Genomic DNA, 17887 nt, shown 5'->3' on the forward strand with positions numbered 1-17887 from the left:
CATGATCCTTTCGGATTCGGTATTCGTGAAAGTCCATATATCGTATTTATCATGACAAAGAAGATCAACCTCTAATCCGTGCGCCTCATTTGGCTTGAAGATTTGGTGTTGACTGTAAAGGCCTTGTTGTTCATCCATGTTCAACACAGATGCTGCAAAGCTTTAGGATCAACATCCTCTTCTCCAAAACACGGTAACAAACAAAGCCAGAAGGCTATTGGAAAGCAATGCAAAACGTAAACTCATGACATAGAAAAAGGCACGTATGTGCCGTATCTTATAAACATCAAACATGAAACTCATAACTTCTCATGACATGACATGATCGTAATTCCATCATATAAACTCATTTCCATCAAAAGGTTCATAAGAAAGACATAAAAGGTGTTGGGTATCGCAAAGCAGAGCAGGGGTAAGAGCCACAGTGGCGACAAAAGCAGAGCAAAGCAGAAATACCTAACCCTTGATATAGTAGTGAAGTGTTTGGCTTCACTTAGTAGGCTTCGAAGACGAAGCGGAATCCCTCGGATCCCTTGTAGGGAATAGGCATGAAGTAGTCGGCATCAATCTCGCAGTCTCGAACTCGTGTCTCGAAAATGCTGAGGTAGCCGACGTCTCCAAAGCGCTGGTCGCCATCATCGCTTCCATACACAACACCACCACTTCCCCATCTGCGGAAGAGTTTGGCAAGTGTAAGATAAAGCTCGGCGTGAGCCAGAGCCATGCCGAGACAGATGCGCGAACCGGAGCAGAAGATGTTGAGATACTTGTCAAGTCGCTCTCCATCCTCAACCCATCGCTCGGGGTGGAAGCCACGGGCGTCGTAGAAGATGTTCTCGTCCATGACAGTCTTGTAAGGGCTCATGCCAACGATGGATCCTGGAGGGAGGTTCCACTCCTCATCGTTCTCACGATCATGGTAGACGAGAGCCTCATCGGGGGCAACGCGTGCAAGGCGGCTGCTAGTTCCGATGCCAAGGCGCAGAGCTTCCTTGACAACTCCACGAAGGTAGGGGAGCTTCTCCAATTTTGACAGAGGAATAGTCTCGTAAGCATCGGGGATAGCATCGAAGAGCTCGTCGCGAAGCTTGCGAAGGGTCTCGGGGCGGTTCAGAAGGTGGAAAGTCGCAAGTGACATAGCCCACGACGTAGTAAGAGTGCCACCCTGAACAGTGATTTGGCTTTCCTGTGTCTGGCGAGAGGCAGTCTTGTCACGAACGGAGCGAGTCCTGGTGGAGAGCATGGTAGGGTGACCTCCATCCATCATCCACTTGCCGCTGCTTTGAGGAGGATCGACGCTGTGAATCTGTTCAAGAATGTCGTTTTTCATCTTCAAGAAACCACCCCATCCCGGCATGCATCGGTTTGAGATGGACTCTGGTAGAGCATTGACGAGAGTGAGAACCCAGTCGAGCTGCTGCACACAAGGTCCCATGTGAGTACCGATGAGAAGGTCATTGGTGACTTCAGCACCGAAATCAGGCTTCTCGACAAGATGGTCGCTTCGAGCAAAAGCGTATTCATTGATGACATCTGAGGTCATTGTTAGAGTTGTCATTGTATTGGAAATTGATGACTCACCATTGGTAAAAGCCGAGTAGGGATACATAACATCAAGAGGCTGTCCGTTGGACACCTCAGCGTAGTTGAGGAACGCATCCAGAAGAGCTTCCACTCTCTCCTCGATCACCGGCTGCAATTCGCGCACAGTCTGAGTTGAGTAGAAAGGGTTCAGCGCACTTCGCCGCAACTTGTGAAGGCTGTGGTCGATGGCAGCAAGAGAGCCTTCTGTCGCAGTCTTGGGTCCTGCGAGGGCAGTTGGGTGAGGAACACGGGTACGAGGGGCGCCGGACTATTTATGCGTTAGTTGTGATCTGTGTTATCTTGAGTACATAGTTGCTTACCTGTTGGGTGTAGAATGTCCACTTGTCCCGACGTCGGCTGGGTCCAGTGTAGAGCTCCGAGAAGAATTCGGGGTCTCCAACATGGACCTCCCAGGGGTTGATGCGAACAATGGGGCCATATCGTTCATGCATATCGATGATCTTGTAGGTGTATTGTCCTCCTAGGATAAAGTCGTAGTAGAACTCATAGTATTGAGTCAATGCGGCCAGCTTGGGACCTGGGATATGGGCCAGAGGGCTGAGCCATAGTCTCCAAATCACAAGCTGGACAACATAGATGAGCCAGATGCCCGCAAGCAAGCATCCGGTCTGCTGCCAGGTGAGGGCAGCAATGGTCTCTTGGACCGCCATGAAGGTGTTGGAAGCCATTCATGAGCGACTCGCCCTAACAGGACGGTATTGTCATTGAAGGAAGTAAAGATTAAATATGTTTTACTGGAGTGGCCATGGGCTCTCCAGGCTGCAGAGCAGAAGCCTTTGAGGAGATAGATCTCTTGTCAAGAAGCATGCGAGGTGGTGCTGCATTTGTATTTCAGGCATGAGCATGGTCAAGCCTTCACCGCATGGACTTTTAGACCTCTCGATCGGTCGTAGCGGATTGGCTTGGAAGACGGGGAACCCTCTCCCGGGTGCGCGAGCGGGCCGCGTGGAGACTCCTTCAGGCGGTGAACAGCAATTCGGGTACTGTCTTGCAGGGCATGGCCAGCTGTCACCGCAAGTGCTGTAAAGATCGTTGGTTGACGAGAATTCGAACGATCGTGGTCACATAATCAAGCCAATAGGTGGTGCAGCCGGAAGCCGGGGAGCTTGCAACGCTTGTCTTAAAAGGGAAGAACCATTGGACCGCTACGACGTTAGAGAGGGAGAATCAGGAACCATTTTAGCTCGAGGTTGGTGATTCAGGGGTTAGGCGGATGAATTGGTTACCAATTTTCTATAAAGAGTTTTCCAGAGTGAGAGGTTGGTCGTTGTAAAGGCGGAAGACATGGATTCTGTGAGAGGTTGGAAGTTGGTGGTTGGCGGTGACAAGGGCAGATTGACCAACGAAAATGGGATGAAATCGTGCCTTTGATCGGTTGCATCCGAGCTAATTAGGTTCAATGCACATTGACCAAAAAAGTGGGAGATGAGATGATCAAAGACACACAGATAATGCTCATGAGTGTTTGACGTACTGCTAAGAAGTACTCACGGGCCATGTAGGCATTTGTTCGGCATATGTGCAGAAGATATCACTTGAGCTTGATTTTCTATATCATTACTCCGTACAATGTATACAATTATATCTACAATACTACATCAACTAATGTATATAATAATAATAAACACCTATTCAATGAAAGCGTAGACGCCGTGATTGTGCATCTAACCGCTTCCTTGCCGCTCACAACCATCTGAATGCCTTCAAATATCGCCATGATACCTTTGAACAGCCACCCTAGAGCAGCCCCTCACCAATCTCACTCATTGATCTGTTGCCATTGACAACTCGGAGATACTCTGGCCTAAAAGGTACTATAGTGCTGAAACGGTCGAGCTGTCGACTGTTTTGGACGATCCGGCAAACGTAACCCTTGCGTAGATATCTAGCTGGTACGAGAATGCCGGATATGTCAGACCATTCTGAGGCCATTCATGGTTGGCACACCGTACAATGTCAAGCTGCTATAGAAACAACAATTGTCCACTTTTAAAGCTCCGAAAACCACCGTACCAGTAATCTAATGACAACAATGGCTGCATGATATAGCTTCATCCTACGGCTACGAATATCGCCGGCGAAGATGAGAAAAATAAGCCGGCCCGGTCTGCATGCTTCATGTATCACGCCACTAAGTCACTAAGTATCAATGAAACCTGGCGAATGTCGTGATACTGACTGATTAATTGAGTATAAAACAGTCATGCTGGAGTAAAGAATGGTATTGGACTACTGGGTCTGAGGCACCTCTGCATCTCGTGGTATAAGTTGAAGCTATACCATAGATCACAACACCAGTGTATGGTTCATCATCCGTGCACTGAACAGACACTAGATTATCTAGATAACGATACAGCTACTACCCTCCAAGTGTGAATGCCGCATCAGATCTCATGCATCAGCCAAAGACGCAGTAGCGGAGGTAGACACGGGATCGAGAGGGTAAGGTAGGTTAACTTTGATATAAATGGGGTTTGCAACTCGACATCCCGCGTTTAATACTCCACCCCCACACAGAAATCCGGGGTAAATGCCTCCAGTTTCTTATTAGTCCCAGATATGAAGCACCTAAGTTACTGCACATGTACACGGGCTGTCAAGCTTAAAGAGATAAGAGCTGTGACCCCTCCATTGTAAATTTTGTCTTGTCTTGTCTGTGACGTCTCTGCACCTTCTAGACTGCGGCTGCTTCCGCATCGTCAGACCTCCCGCGCTAAAAGTCACATCACATGGATATCAACTTCAACCTCGTAGCCACAACCGCAGGACGGACTTTTTACTTAGTTGGATAGTGACGACACGCGACAAGATCAACGGGACCTTGCATTTCTAGGGAGTTTCATGAGGCTTTTTGCTTTAATTACGGCGAACGATATGCCTTGGGAAGAAAACGGCCATTCATTACCTCGTCTGGAACCAACGCGCCACGGATAAACGGGTTTCAGATCCTTCGATCGCCAACCCTCAGCTCTCCTCTCCCTCGAAAACCCCTCGTATTCCTCATTCCATCGTCGATCAATCCAATTGCCACCGTCATTGTCGTTCCACTCTCCCTGATGGCTTGAAGCTTGCGTCAGCTAACCAAATGGCACGACCAGAGTGCCAGAATCAATATGGAAGCCCTGCTGATCTCGCTGGTGCGAATTGCTTCTCAAGCGAGAAGGCTAAGATAATTCCTTTGAAATGAGCTGAAGAAGACAAGATGTATGATTCCGAAATCCATCATCTGGGATATCCCTGGGTAATATGCAGTTAGCCCTTCTTACATCGTCGGCTACCATGGTTCCACAAGATCCCACTCTCATCTCCACCAACCAACCCGGCGAATTGGTTCGAGGTCACGATAGTTCATAGCTAATACTGTAGGGCTGCACCAGTGCAACAACGTTTTCTACCGGTGGTTCAATAGTCCACAAAACGGTTGCACTATTGAAATCAAACGGACCGTTGTCGACAGATCCAACTGGAACGCCAAGCGATTATGCGATATTCCAAATCGTATTTCAATAGGTACTAGGTAAGGTATCAGTATCAATATTAAGTTGGTCCTGCGACCAAAGACGCACTAATATGTACGTTCAAATCTATAGCCATCCAATGTTATGTTACCATTTCCTCCTCTTCTGATATCCAATCCCATAGATCATAATCCCGAGACCTGAGTATTCCGTCTAGTACTTTTCCGAACCGTCCCAAAACAGAAGAAAGCATAACTCCACAGCACCGTCATCCCATGAGTTCCTTTTATTTCGATCGGCAGTCGATATCATCATCGCTAAAGCAGTGCGCAGTTCGTGCAAGCATGTTGGCTTGATTTTTTACAGCATGACTGAGGAGTGTTAGAAAACATGATGTAAGAGTTTGGGAGTGCAAGAGAACTAACCTGAGGTATGCTGGCTCATGACAGAGTATTATCGCAAAGCTTGCATCGTCCTATTGTTGGCAAACGAGCTGGGGGCATTTTCCCTTCGGGGGCTTGGGGCAGCTGGGCTTCGCAACGCCAGTAGTGTCATAAGGTCCGCGAGGCATGTTGAAGGTGTTTGTTTTGTGGTTGTTGAGTATCGCAAATAGGTTCGTTGTCCCAGAAATTCAGACAATATGTTGATGAGACGATAGAGTGGCTGCAGATTGTGTGCAAAACAGCGGCAGAGAAAGGCAGAGCAGATAAGATGCAGAGCGACTGGAATTCAAGGGCACGCACAAACAACGAAGAATATTGATGAAAAACCAATGAAAGGGATACTGATCACGAAAAGAAGAATTTATGTCGGGGACCTATTTGTCTTAAATTTCATTTCTGGGAGACTACAGCCAGCACCCCCGTTGAAATTTGGAGGCTCGCGTGGCTTCTAACCTAAGCACCGATGCTTCAGTCTGGTCTGGTCATTAACCAGGCGGTCAGCGCTCTGCTACACCCCTGATAACCTCCAAATACCCCCCTGTGCCTGTGTTTACAGTTACTAGGATCGGCAGGGGCCGTGAGCCGTGAGCCTCTGGGAATTAGCACTGGCACTGGACTGTCGGGAGGACAACTCAAGTATCCGGGCCCTGGACTAGCTACAAGAGGTGGCAACTTGTTTGTTCGGGATCGGGAGCCATTGTTTGTGGCGTTATGTCTATCATCTAGATGAGATGAGAAAGAGAGAAGATACCTCAGACATGAGAGGAGAGAACTCTCCAGTTTGCACTATGGGATCGGAATTGCCAAACGCAGGGCGAGCGAGATGAACCAGATCAAGGGCGTTTGATATGGACCAGGGGTTGTCAAACTCGAAGGGATGGATGAGGATGGGTGGATGGACCAGCGCAGGAGGCTTGTGGGGAATACTAAAAGAGCGGCTTTGGGGACCAGGATAAGGCTTGCTACCTGCTGGGGACCTCTATTCCAAACAGAATTCTAGAAGAGACGCCACGATGAGCATTGGGCTGTTTGGGGACCAAAAGTTCGCTAATACGTTGGGGCGCAAGGGGAGGAAGAAAGCAAAGACCAAGACACAAAAGAGAAGAATAAGAAAAAAAAAGGGACGGTGAGCGATTCAGCTATGATGGCATTTCTCGGTGTGGCATTATGACAAGTCGCCATGGCTGTCATTGATCCAAACGACACATCATTCTGATTGAGACAAGATCAAAAACAGGGAGACAACAAAGGATTAAAAAAAAAAAAGTCAATACATTTAATTACTGACTAACAAAAAGGCAAAAACACTGATTCAAACCAAAAAAAAAAAAAAAAAAAAGCAATAGAGAATAAAACAATACTGTACTGTACATACCTACAATAGAAGCAAAAGCGTATTCGCAACCTCTCATCATCCCATGTCATACCACACCGCACCAGCTGCGTTGATGCACAAAAGCGTCCGTCAAGTAAGTATGTACACGTCTCCCCGGTTCTTCAGGCCGTGTTGCATCAATTTTTGTCTCCCAATGTAAGTTAAGTGACGTCTGTATGCCCACCGCTTCGGGTTGGCCCTAGCCTTTAGCTGAGCTGGTCTATTAGAGTCTCCAGCTCTGTCATGCTAACCATGTTGATGTTGCAGGTTATCGTGTAATTGATGCACACGATGTTGCAGTGCCTACTGTACAGTTACAGGGCCCCTTTCTCTCTCTTCCAAACTTCCATCGCCTAGCCAAGAATCTCCTTCGCACGAGCCAGTTCATTTCCCGGACTACGGTCATGACCACGTTATTATTTCAACCGGGGACACTAAGAAAGACCCAACCGCCTGTCACAGCCCTGCCAGTCCGTCGAGACGAGATAGCCAACCGGGAGTAAATACCAACGGCCGTCTGGAGTTTGAGTTCCCACCATCCTCCGTTGCCCATCGCATCGCATCGCATCGCACCGCACCAACGGCAACGCTGTTGCTTGGCCTTGTAACTTGCTAAATCATCCCAGGTCCACGGTCCCGTGCCTCTGCCGATCGCTCGGATACTGTTCATGAAGTTCCGGGGATTGGGATTGTCTAAGTGGCAAGGAAGATCCCGAGTACGGTTAGCTAGGTGAAGTGAAGTGAAGCAAAGTAAAGCAAGGTATGGGTGGTTATTGGTAAGGGTAAGGTATTATTCCTCCGACATTTGACAGGTTTGGGGCCAAACAACTGCGACACGTCAATGTTGGTATTCTGGGGCCATCCTCTTACACGCGAGCCTCCAAGTTGACAGACAACAAGATGTGCTCAAGAAGCTATCTCTACTGTATTATTTGGGCGGTTCAAGCCCAAGAAGTTTCACCTCGGTCATTGATAATGTCACTGGCAATAAACAAACAGCAATTTGGGCAAGGGTGCTCCGTACAGGAAATACGAAAGACTTTTTCTAAACGGCGCTCGTTGATGAAGGGTCTGAGGGTATGAGATCGCCAATCGGAGTGCGTTCCATGAGGACGGTCCTGTCTTAGTCTTTTTGAAATTCCGAATCCTAACTAATAACCAAATGTACAGTACGGTATCCATCATACCCGTCCTCCTTTTTTCCCCTTCCTTTATTTTCCCACCCCGACCCTGACTGTGGTGGGTGGGTTCTTTAATTCCACGGTACATGGAACCGAAAGAGTCAGATCACCCGGGGCGGTGGTGCTCATTTCTCGATAGGATGTGCTAGACCGTTGCAATGGAATCCCTGCTCGCCATGCGATCAGAGGCAAATCTGAACTGAACGTGGTTTGGGGGTTCGACAGATGCCGTGCAAGTGCCGCATCGAAAAAAGGGACGGGATGTTGCAAAGAAGATGCTGGGGGTGTGATTTACGGATACATCACAAGTCGACCGCTTCTCTGTCTAAGTCAGAAGTCGTTGGCAAACATCCATATGTACAGACACGTTGTCTAGCACGAGTTGAACCCAACCCAGGCATGTCCGGACGCAGGGATCACATTCCCCGTAGGCCCCGGACCGCGGCAGCGTCAGACTCAGAACCGTGGCTCCGGTGCCGACGAGCTAGTCAGCTGGTATTGCTGCCGGGGGAATTACAGGGTTTCAGGATCAAAACTGCGTCCACCTGTAAGGTTGATAACAGTAGGCGAAGGAAAATTCTGTGCTGGCCGAGAATCTGGAATAGGGTTTGGAAGCCCGTGATGGAGAAAAACCCATGACAGATGAACTATGCATCCCAGACCGCCTGTTATTTTCTAGGGATGTGTACCACTACCGGCCGAGATGTCAGATTGGACAAGATCCGCTTTGAACAACGAGGCTCGTAAAAGAAACATGGTTGCTGTGGCCTGTGGGTTCTTCTGCCGTTGGGTTACAGTTCCAGAATATTTCCCAACAAGTCAACCCTGCCAGGCGACTTGTGACTATAGTGTATGATGTTGCACCAAGGGTGTTGCAAGGTACGACATATAGAAATAGGAGGTTTATCAGTATTATGTGGTGCAAGATGAAACGAGTCGAGACTGAGCAATCTTTGCATGTTGTGGGTAGATAATGTTTCAATATCAGGACACCGCCTTGTTAATAACCTCGGGTTAATGTCCCCGGCTGTAAACAGTCATGTAAGGGACAATTGGCTAATGAGATCATGTGAAATATGATCTTTCATTACGACGAAAGGAATATCGGCCAACCTTGATTGAGCTTTCAGCGTCGCCAGCATCAACCAAAGATAGCTCAGTTTCAGTTCATGAACAAACCGAATCATACTTATCTAACTCGGGGTAACATTCATGCTTGCTCATGAACTCAAGGGTCTAAGTCAGGTTCATGCTATCTCTGTACCAACCATGTACGCGAGATCTACCACCAAAAAGCAATGTGCATGCGGAGCAAACGTCCAGCAGCCTATCGTGTTCAAGGTCTTATGTCAATGACTCGCAATATTGATATGCTTTTAGTTTAGGAGACGCAACGTCTATAAACTTTGTATAAGAGTTTGAGAGTCCGAATCAGAATGAGAATCAGGGGAACGAGCTATCTGGCTACGTCCTTGCTAAACGCGAGTCAACGGCTCAAACTACAGCCCAGCTATCTATAGCACCTAGCTCGACAAAGAACTCCACCACTATTCTGATCACTATTTGACAGCTAAGGAGTGTCCTATGAGACTATAGCTCATGTCAATTTACTGAATGAATAGCTTCAATTGCTATTCTGGCATTCAATTGTAAGCCACCTACCTGTAGATGACGGTACTCGCTCTTCACGTGACTTTTACTGCCTGCCTTCCACATACGTTTAGCTCCGCTCGGGCTCTCAGACGTGACCTGACCCCATCTGTTGCTAAACTAAACGCGCCTCGTCTCCAGACAGACAGACATTGACCTCCACTCTTCGTAACTGCTTATATCAACTTCTGCACTGTCTAATACGATTGTCCCTTCGCGATGCCCGCCTGTCATGGCTGCCGAGTACGCAAGGTCAAGTGCGATGATGGAAACCCCTGCTCGCCATGCCGCCAGTTTGATGTGCAATGCATCAGATCCACTGCTCCAAGGAAACGTCAGAACCCGAAGCGCGGGCGTCTTGTAGCCCAGGCCAGAGAAGCAAACCTCCAGCACCAACAGCAAACCGCACTCTCGCCAAGCGCCTCTGTGTCTCCCTCGGCAGTTCACTCAACGCCTCATGCGGCTAGTGAGTGGCCACCAGGGAGTAGCCCTGGTTCAGCGATATCAGGCCCCTATTCGCCAAACTCTGAGGCCTACACCACAGGCTTCTTTCACTCGTTACTGCCCGAGTTTGAGAAGGTGGTTTATCCTTTCAGCCCTGCTATCACTCCTGATGAAATTGTCAGGTCGATATCAATGATGCATCACAACTTTGAGGATGCAGCTTTGATATACGCATATGCAGCTGTTACTACATTTCTATCACAAACCGCGGACAACTCACATGGCAGTGTAGCGGCTCAAATAAACAATCTGGTGTATCACAGTCTCGAAGCACAACACCGTGCTGCCGTTGGCTCCCATGGTCCAGGACGTGTAGATGAGGTGATGCCTCACAACATCAAGCGCATCGTGACATGCATCTACCTCGAGATATCAACTATGGGACTGCCTCGACTCGACCGAAGTTTCAGCTTCATCCGGGAGGCAATATCACTAATTCAGATCATGGAGGCTCACCAGCGCACATTACCAGATCCTACACGGACACCATATCCTATGGCCCGTTTTCAGCAAGTCTACTGGGAAGCCTACATCCACGAGAGATTCCTTACCATCGCTGATGGGTATCCCAGTATCATGGGGCCTCTACACACGAATCTTTCAGCGCCGGACTCTTCTACGCCAGAACATATTCGAGTTGGCTTCAACTGCTTAATAGAACTCTTCCTAACTTTGGACGAGACGTTCCTCGCATGTTGGCAGTCTCAAAGAGGTGCAATCGGCGGATTAACGGTGCAGTGGATTGAAAGCAAGCAAGTACAACTTGACCAAGCTGAGATGAATGCTGCAGCGGCCGAGGCAAGGATGCACTCCGAGGGACACGCAGGTTTCACAGAACTACAGCGTGCGGATCTATTCATCACTAGACTCTGGCTTCGCACGTTGCTCTGGCAATTAGCGCTCTCACAAGGACTTTTGCGTTCAGGGTCATCAGATACGACTCACGAAGGCCTATCGCTGCAGTTCCCAGCGTCTCGATTATCAATACAACTCCGCAGCTTGGTCGGGCAGCTGGATAGCATTGTGAGTATAGCGACGCAAGGCAGCGGTATCATACAAAAGCTCTTTGAGATCGCCAGCACAATTGCCGACGTGCTCGCTCTGCCTTCAGCGCACAGCCAAGCAGAGGACGGACTAAGGCCACATGTCAAGGACTTCCTTTACGTGGTCAACTTTTTGCTAGATTTGGGGTTGATGAGAGAGAACCAAAAGGATTATTTGCGCGAGAAATATCACATGTTGCAGCCGTTGAACACCGAGGGAAGGATGCCTGCACATGCTGGTGAGCAAGCGGTCGCTTCTTAGAATGATGATACTGTCTGGATGGTGTCTAAGTACTTGACCAGGATAATAAACGTTATGATCCTACGTAGTATGTGTAGGTAGGCAGAACAGGATTAGCCATGATGAATGATGATTACCAAGCTTTCCCCAGTTTGACATGCCAATTTTCAGAGGATTGGGTCATTCTAGATTCAGAAGCCTCAAGCGCACTACCTTATGTGACAATTTCAAGAATAAGGTCTTCATCTGCCAAACTGACCTCTTACACAGATAGCTTATAAGTCCAAGAGATCAAGGCGGATCATCCTCAAGGTTTCCGCAGATGCAGGGGTTTTTTACCTCTTGGCGCCACCCAACGAGTCCCACTCTACGACGTCAAACATCAAATCTTTACTGCACCTGAATAAGCCCACGTACCCTAAACCTTGATCACTTTCAACATCAAATATGCATTTTCAACCAGTCGAGCAAATGATCGACGAAGCATATACCGCTCGTCCTCAGGACGCACAAGCTGATACTGCACCCGCCAATGATGCTCTTGACGACGTTTTTGGCTCAGGACCTTCATCGCCCACAGAACATCGCCATGACGATGAGTCAGCTACAGCACACCCCTCAGATATTCGCCGCTTGCAAACAGAGCACACAACTGCTGGATACCGTGAGGGCATTACCGTTTCAAAAGAAAGCAGTCTACAAGCTGGATTTGACGAGGGTTTCAGTCTTGGTGCAAGCGTTGGCATGAGAGCAGGTCAAATTTTGGGCTTGCTCGAAGGCATCAACGAAGCTGTCCGTGGGCTCAACGATGCAGATTCTTCCAAACTCGCCGAGCTCACGAAACAAGCGCACGAAGAACTAAGTACGCAAGGCTTATTTACACCTGAATATTGGTCTGAAGATGGTAACTGGAAATATGAGGTCACTCTAGCTGCGGGGGCCGAAGATGTTGTGTTTTCAGATGTGGCTGATGCTCATCCACTTGTCAGGAAGTGGACGAAGATCGTGGATGAGCAAGTCGCTTTGTGGAAGATAGATAGGAGCATTTTGGATGATGAGACTGGGGTTAGGTTGGAGAGGGATGAACCACTTGGTTCCGGGGCTGCACCGACAGCAAAGAAGCCATTAGATTGGTGAACATAGGAGAATCACCATCACTGCAACGAAGGAATACGGGGGTATAAGTGTGCATGGAAAAGATTGAGGTATGTCAATTGTCTTGTTTGCAGTTCGCTTGCTGACCACGCTAGACTCAAAGATACTGCAAAACCTGAAGCATGGCATGTGGGATTTGCATGAGTTGTCAAAGGGTTAATTTGTATTTGTTGCTACGAGATGCACCCAAGCGCAGCTCTACTGTAGAGAGATTCTCATGGCCCACGACATATTTACCAAACTTCACTCATTGGCATTGGCCTCTGTTAGTACGGTGCAAGCCATCGTGCCGAAAGTTCAAGATCCACTCAACCACTGTAAGATGATGGACACGAGGCAACTGACTAGAAACACATCTGGCTGTGTATCAATTGAGCTATCTCGGTGATACTGAAGCATTATGACACAGAGCAGAGTCCCACTACGACTCCAGGAATCCGAGACTCGAATATTCTCTTATTCGGATCCTTAGTAGCGCATTTATCCACGCAACACAGTGACCAGTCTTGTTGGCAGATCATATCGTGTCACTCTGTGCAGCCTGGTGCTCCAGTTGGCGTTATTCACCATATTCGCTGACACACCGACAGTTCAACAGCCCATGCGAACTCTCTCAGGCGCAACACGTTGACAATACCAGGCACCCGATAGGTAGCAAGCGTCGTAATGCCCTCACTGGGTTGATAAGCGTGTGCAATGCATTGTGATCCTTGTGGCTCGTAGCTGCATCATAGTCATCCTGACACCGCTTCTTTGGTGTTGCATTCTCGAGGTGCCAAAGGACCTGCTGCTTGAAGGGGCAGCGATAACAGCCACTTCAATCGACTGCCATGCAGAGTAGTGACTGTAGCTCGCTGAGCGCATATCGAGGTACGATACTCTCACCCTCGAGCAGGCCACTTTCGGTTCTTCAAGAATACCGTACCATGTAGGTCCGCCTCATACTTGAAGGCCCGTCGATGGGGAGCTCTGTGCGTCACACCAAAAGCTTGTTGATGTCCAAGATGACTTGCCGTTGATCGTGGACCTCAACCATTGACATATGCCTGGAGGGTCTTGACCACATCTTCGATTCGCTCATACTTTCCATAGAGCTCCTTCGTTGTCTCCCAATCACGGCCTTCTCTACCGAACATTACAAGCTTGACGACCCTGCCGTCATTATCCATAACGACTCTGCCACTTCGATCATCAGCCCAAGAAAAGCGAATCTGTTTGGCCTCGATATCAGCTATTCCAACCTCGACAATGTCATCAGGCAGAACCGTATCGTCCATCCTATCGTGCAATCCAAGGCTTCGCCGCAGGTCCGCAGAAACACCAAGCCGGTTGTGATATCGCACAATTTCTCTTCGAAGCGCTCTGACAAAGCGATCCAGGTTCTGTTGGGGAGACCTGTCACTCTCAGGCCGTGGCGCCGGAAGATAACGGGCTGCCAAGCCAGCTATGGGTATCGCAGAAGGCAGAGTATTTCGATGAATGCGCAGGTATTTGGAATTGAAGTATGGTCTGTTAAGCATGACATAGTAAGGGAGCACGAACTGGCTCTTCGACATGACTTCGAAGCGCAAGCCAAGGACATGTCCACCGTCAACTGCGTTGGGATCAGGGTCTTGGACCTTGAAAGCAGTGACAGAGCTGCCTATGCGATACAGACATTGCTGGTTGTATGCTTTTTGTTTGTCGGCTTCGCTGAGTAGTTTCGTACGGGAAGGGGTATTTCGAGACGATAGAAAGCTCTTTGATGGTTTGAGAAAAGCTTGTGTCGAGGGCGCAGCAAGAATTGTTGATGTTTCGATTTTGAGCGACTTGCGCAGAGCAGCAGCTTTTGTATGCATTAGATCATGTTTTGAATGCGCCATTGTAAGTATATGACGACTAACCTTGTTCTTTAAGCGTTATAATCTCTTGATCAAGAAGTTCGGCATCGGTTGGAGCAGCTATTTCGGACGACATGGTTGTTCAAGTGTATATGGGATGAAGAGATGGTGAGTAAGGTTGCTGATGCTGTTGTTTTGTTACATTGTGTTTACAAACAATTGGTTCCTTGGCTACAATTGGTGGAAGCTATGACCGGGGGGACGATAAGATAAGAGTTGTCAAGTTTCCAAAATTTGACTAGCATCGAATGGGATGGGCATGTGACCTCTAATGGCCTTCAGTGCACGGGTCAAAGTATAGGAGGTTATGAGTATTTTTTCTGGGGATAATCAAGTATCCGTATAATGTTACCATTGCTACTGCATCTTTGTTAGCATTTCAGTCATGTCTTGGTCTCCATCTGTAAGTCATCCGCCAGTGACAGACTGGACATGCTCTTATTGGCCATAACCCCGGAACATCATCAGCAGTCAACCCCTGACGCGCTTCCTCTTCTGGAAAGACGCGAGTTCCGAAGAGTCCTTGGCTTTTGGGGTTTGGGTCTGCTAGGTTCACTCAGCGGTTTGTGAGTGTTGCACCTTGTTGGGTACAGGATCAGCTACAACTGTTTCAACGGCTTGGAAACTTTTTTTGTAGAGGGGTTCGAGCATTTCAACCGTTGTCGTTACGTCAAATTGAGATTTATCCTACGTAGTTGACACCCTATCGCCACTGAAGCCTTTCAAAAAGGCCAGCTAAAGAATTAATCATCCTTACCTATCCCCATTCAAGATCCTAGATCCATTTTCAGAAAACAGGCCAATCATATTTCACCATTAAAGGCCACGGTAGCGGGAGCCTGCTAGGTTCCCTTTTTTTACACGCCAAACCGTATCCGAAACGCAGGCCAGTAGTGACCTTCTGTATCTGAGGCCCGCTTCAGATTTACTGGTACCAACCTAGCTCAGTACTTCAGGAACTGACAAATACAAGTCTTCCATTTCTTCTTCATTCCTTCAACTACATTCTCTTACTCACTCAAACATTATTCTCTACTTCTCTTCAAATTCTACTTCTTGGCTTTACACAACTTACAACCCCTATCCTTGAAATTCTCCATATTAAACGTCACGACAAGACATCTCGAACCCACCCGCAACTGACTTTGACGCTTTTGACGCCTCGTCGCATTCGTTCAACCCCCCTTTACATCCTTCTACGGTACTACCACTCATTTATACTGTACGCGCCGTAGTCTCGACTCTCCTTTACTCTTGGCCCCTATGACCGCCAGGGCTCGACGACCTCAAAACAAACCCGCCCGGCCGCCCCTGACGATCAAGACAGAAGCAGAGGATGCGAATGGAAACGGTCATCTCAACGGCAACGGCAAAATGAGCAGCGGAGTAGAGATGCGCCGCAAGGCGGCCAACCCAGACGCTGATAACGTCGCTGCCAACTTCATCAAGAGCGAGTCCTTTTCCCTCGACGATCCGATTCCGAAGACCCCTTCTCTGAACAATCACGGTTTCTTCGACCTTCCTCGACAAGACCAGAAGAACTTTCTCCTCCTAGTGCTTCTATACTTCTTGCAGGGCATCCCTATGGGCTTGGCCACAGGTTCTGTGCCTTTTTTGCTAAAGAACCATATGTCGTACAGCGAGATCGGTGTCTTCAGTCTTGCTTCATATCCTTACTCTCTGAAGCTCTTCTGGAGTCCTTTCGTGGACGCTGTTTGGAGTCCCAAGATTGGTCGGCGCAAGACATGGATCGTCCCAATCCAGTTTCTCTCTGGTTTCGGCATGCTCTGGCTGGGATCTCATGTTGAAGACATGATGGCATCCGCCGGTAAACCTGGCGGCATGACAGCGTTTTCGTTTATGCTTTGGTGGTTCTTCCTCGTTCTCATGTGCGCCACCCAAGATATCGCTGTGGACGGCTGGGCGCTCACTCTCCTGACGCCTGGAAATGTATCCTACGCTTCAACTGCGCAGACTGTTGGTCTTACTGCTGGCCACTTTATGTCATACACTGTTTTCCTCGCCTTCAATGCCGCTGATTTTGCCAACAAGTGGTTTAGAGCAGTTCCTTCAGATGATGGTCTTCTCTCGCTAGGAGGATATCTCAAGTTCTGGGGTTGGTCATACATCATTGTTACCATTGGACTTGGCCTTTTGAAGAAGGAGGACAAGTCGCAGAACGAAGATGGTGTCTGGGATGTCTACCGCATCATGTGGGGTATTCTCAAGCTCAAGAACGTCCAAACTATTATCATTGTTCATCTGATTGCTAAGATTGGATTCCAGGCTAATGACGGTGTTACAAACCTCAAGCTCCTCGACAAGGGCTTTGGCAAGGACAACATGGCGTTGACGGTTCTCATCGACTTCCCATTCGAGATTGGCTTGGGTTACTATGCTGGAATGTGGTCGCAAAAGTATACACCCATGCGCCTTTGGTGCTGGGGATTTGTGGGTAGACTTGTTGCAGCTCTCTCCGCTCAATTTGTCGTCGCCATTTTCCCTGATGAAGGAGTTACATCTTGGTATCTGTTGGTGGTTATCGCTGAACACCTTTTCTCAACATTCACAAACACCATCATGTTTGTCGCTGTCTCCGCTTTCCATGCTCGAGTGTCTGACCCCGTCATTGGCGGCACTTACATGACTCTCCTTGCAACGTAAGTAACACCGAACTCATACGTCGTGGCTACGAAGCTAACAATTTCTAGTGTCTGCAACCTGGGCGGCACATTCCCCAGATATTTCGTACTCCGGCTCGTCGACAGCTTCACTGTGGCTACATGCGAGCCTGGCAAGTCAGATGCCACGACAATCAAGGGCACGCTTATCAAGGACGCCTTCTCATGCGCTGTGCAGTCTGAGAAAGAGAGATGTGAGGCTGGTGGCGGAACATGTCACATGATTCATGACGGATACTACACAGTGAACATATTATGTGTCCTGTTTGGTGCTGCAACTTTCTTCTGGTACATCAAGCCAAAGGTGTTGCATCTCCAGAGTCTACCTCTGCGGGCATGGAGATTAGCACCGGGAAACGAGAACAAGCGATAAATCAAGAGGAGGGAGAAATCTAATGTTAATTTGGCAACATGTACAAGTAGTAGATTGGGAAGCACGCGCTGCAGTGCTTGATACCCGCGGACATATTAGCACAATATACTTGGATGGTTGCTCATTCACAAGATAGTAGTCCTGATCGGTCAAGTCACAAACGCTTGTTTAGTTATTACCCTAGTTCTAATGGGTTAAATAGTCTGATATTAATACATAGCTTCAACTCTTGTCTCGACAATTCCCGATAAAGCCAAACGCCATACAATTTCTATATATGATGCCCAGCTTGCTATAA

General features: G+C 48.3%; 5 protein-coding genes across 5 annotated transcripts; 3 read left to right on the forward strand and 2 right to left on the reverse strand.

The window, feature by feature from the left end:
• Positions 1-493: 493 nt before the first annotated feature.
• On the reverse strand, positions 494-2255 carry BKA55DRAFT_502078 (cytochrome P450; the record flags this gene model as incomplete). Its single annotated transcript, XM_046186893.1, has 3 exons — positions 494-1533; positions 1582-1852; positions 1905-2255. 3 exons carry the CDS (start codon positions 2253-2255, stop codon positions 494-496), a joined length of 1662 nt encoding a protein of 553 aa, XP_046053612.1.
• Positions 2256-9818: 7563 nt separating this feature from the next.
• Positions 9819-11684, forward strand: BKA55DRAFT_557249 (uncharacterized protein). The gene has a single exon (XM_046191780.1). The coding sequence runs from the start codon at positions 9932-9934 to the stop codon at positions 11519-11521; it is 1590 nt and encodes a 529-aa protein (XP_046053613.1). The 5' UTR covers positions 9819-9931; the 3' UTR covers positions 11522-11684.
• A 73-nt stretch (positions 11685-11757) lies between these two features.
• Positions 11758-12777, forward strand: BKA55DRAFT_226098 (uncharacterized protein). Its single transcript, XM_046185256.1, has 2 exons — positions 11758-12705; positions 12751-12777. Exon 1 carries the CDS (start codon positions 11948-11950, stop codon positions 12635-12637), a length of 690 nt encoding a protein of 229 aa, XP_046053614.1. The 5' UTR covers positions 11758-11947; the 3' UTR covers positions 12638-12705; positions 12751-12777.
• An 824-nt stretch (positions 12778-13601) lies between these two features.
• On the reverse strand, positions 13602-14852 carry BKA55DRAFT_226095 (Cenp-O kinetochore centromere component-domain-containing protein). The gene has a single exon (XM_046185255.1). It carries the CDS (start codon positions 14515-14517, stop codon positions 13684-13686), a length of 834 nt encoding a protein of 277 aa, XP_046053615.1. The 5' UTR covers positions 14518-14852; the 3' UTR covers positions 13602-13683.
• Positions 14853-15436: 584 nt separating this feature from the next.
• Positions 15437-17810, forward strand: BKA55DRAFT_734225 (acetyl-coenzyme A transporter 1-domain-containing protein). Its single transcript, XM_046201254.1, has 2 exons — positions 15437-17195; positions 17247-17810. The coding sequence occupies exons 1-2, from the start codon at positions 15799-15801 to the stop codon at positions 17587-17589; spliced, it is 1740 nt and encodes a 579-aa protein (XP_046053616.1). The 5' UTR covers positions 15437-15798; the 3' UTR covers positions 17590-17810.
• Positions 17811-17887: the final 77 nt, after the last annotated feature.

Source organism: Fusarium redolens (genome assembly GCF_020744475.1).
Source record: "Fusarium redolens strain MPI-CAGE-AT-0023 chromosome Unknown BKA55scaffold_3, whole genome shotgun sequence".
Classification (NCBI taxonomy): domain Eukaryota; kingdom Fungi; phylum Ascomycota; class Sordariomycetes; order Hypocreales; family Nectriaceae; genus Fusarium; species Fusarium redolens.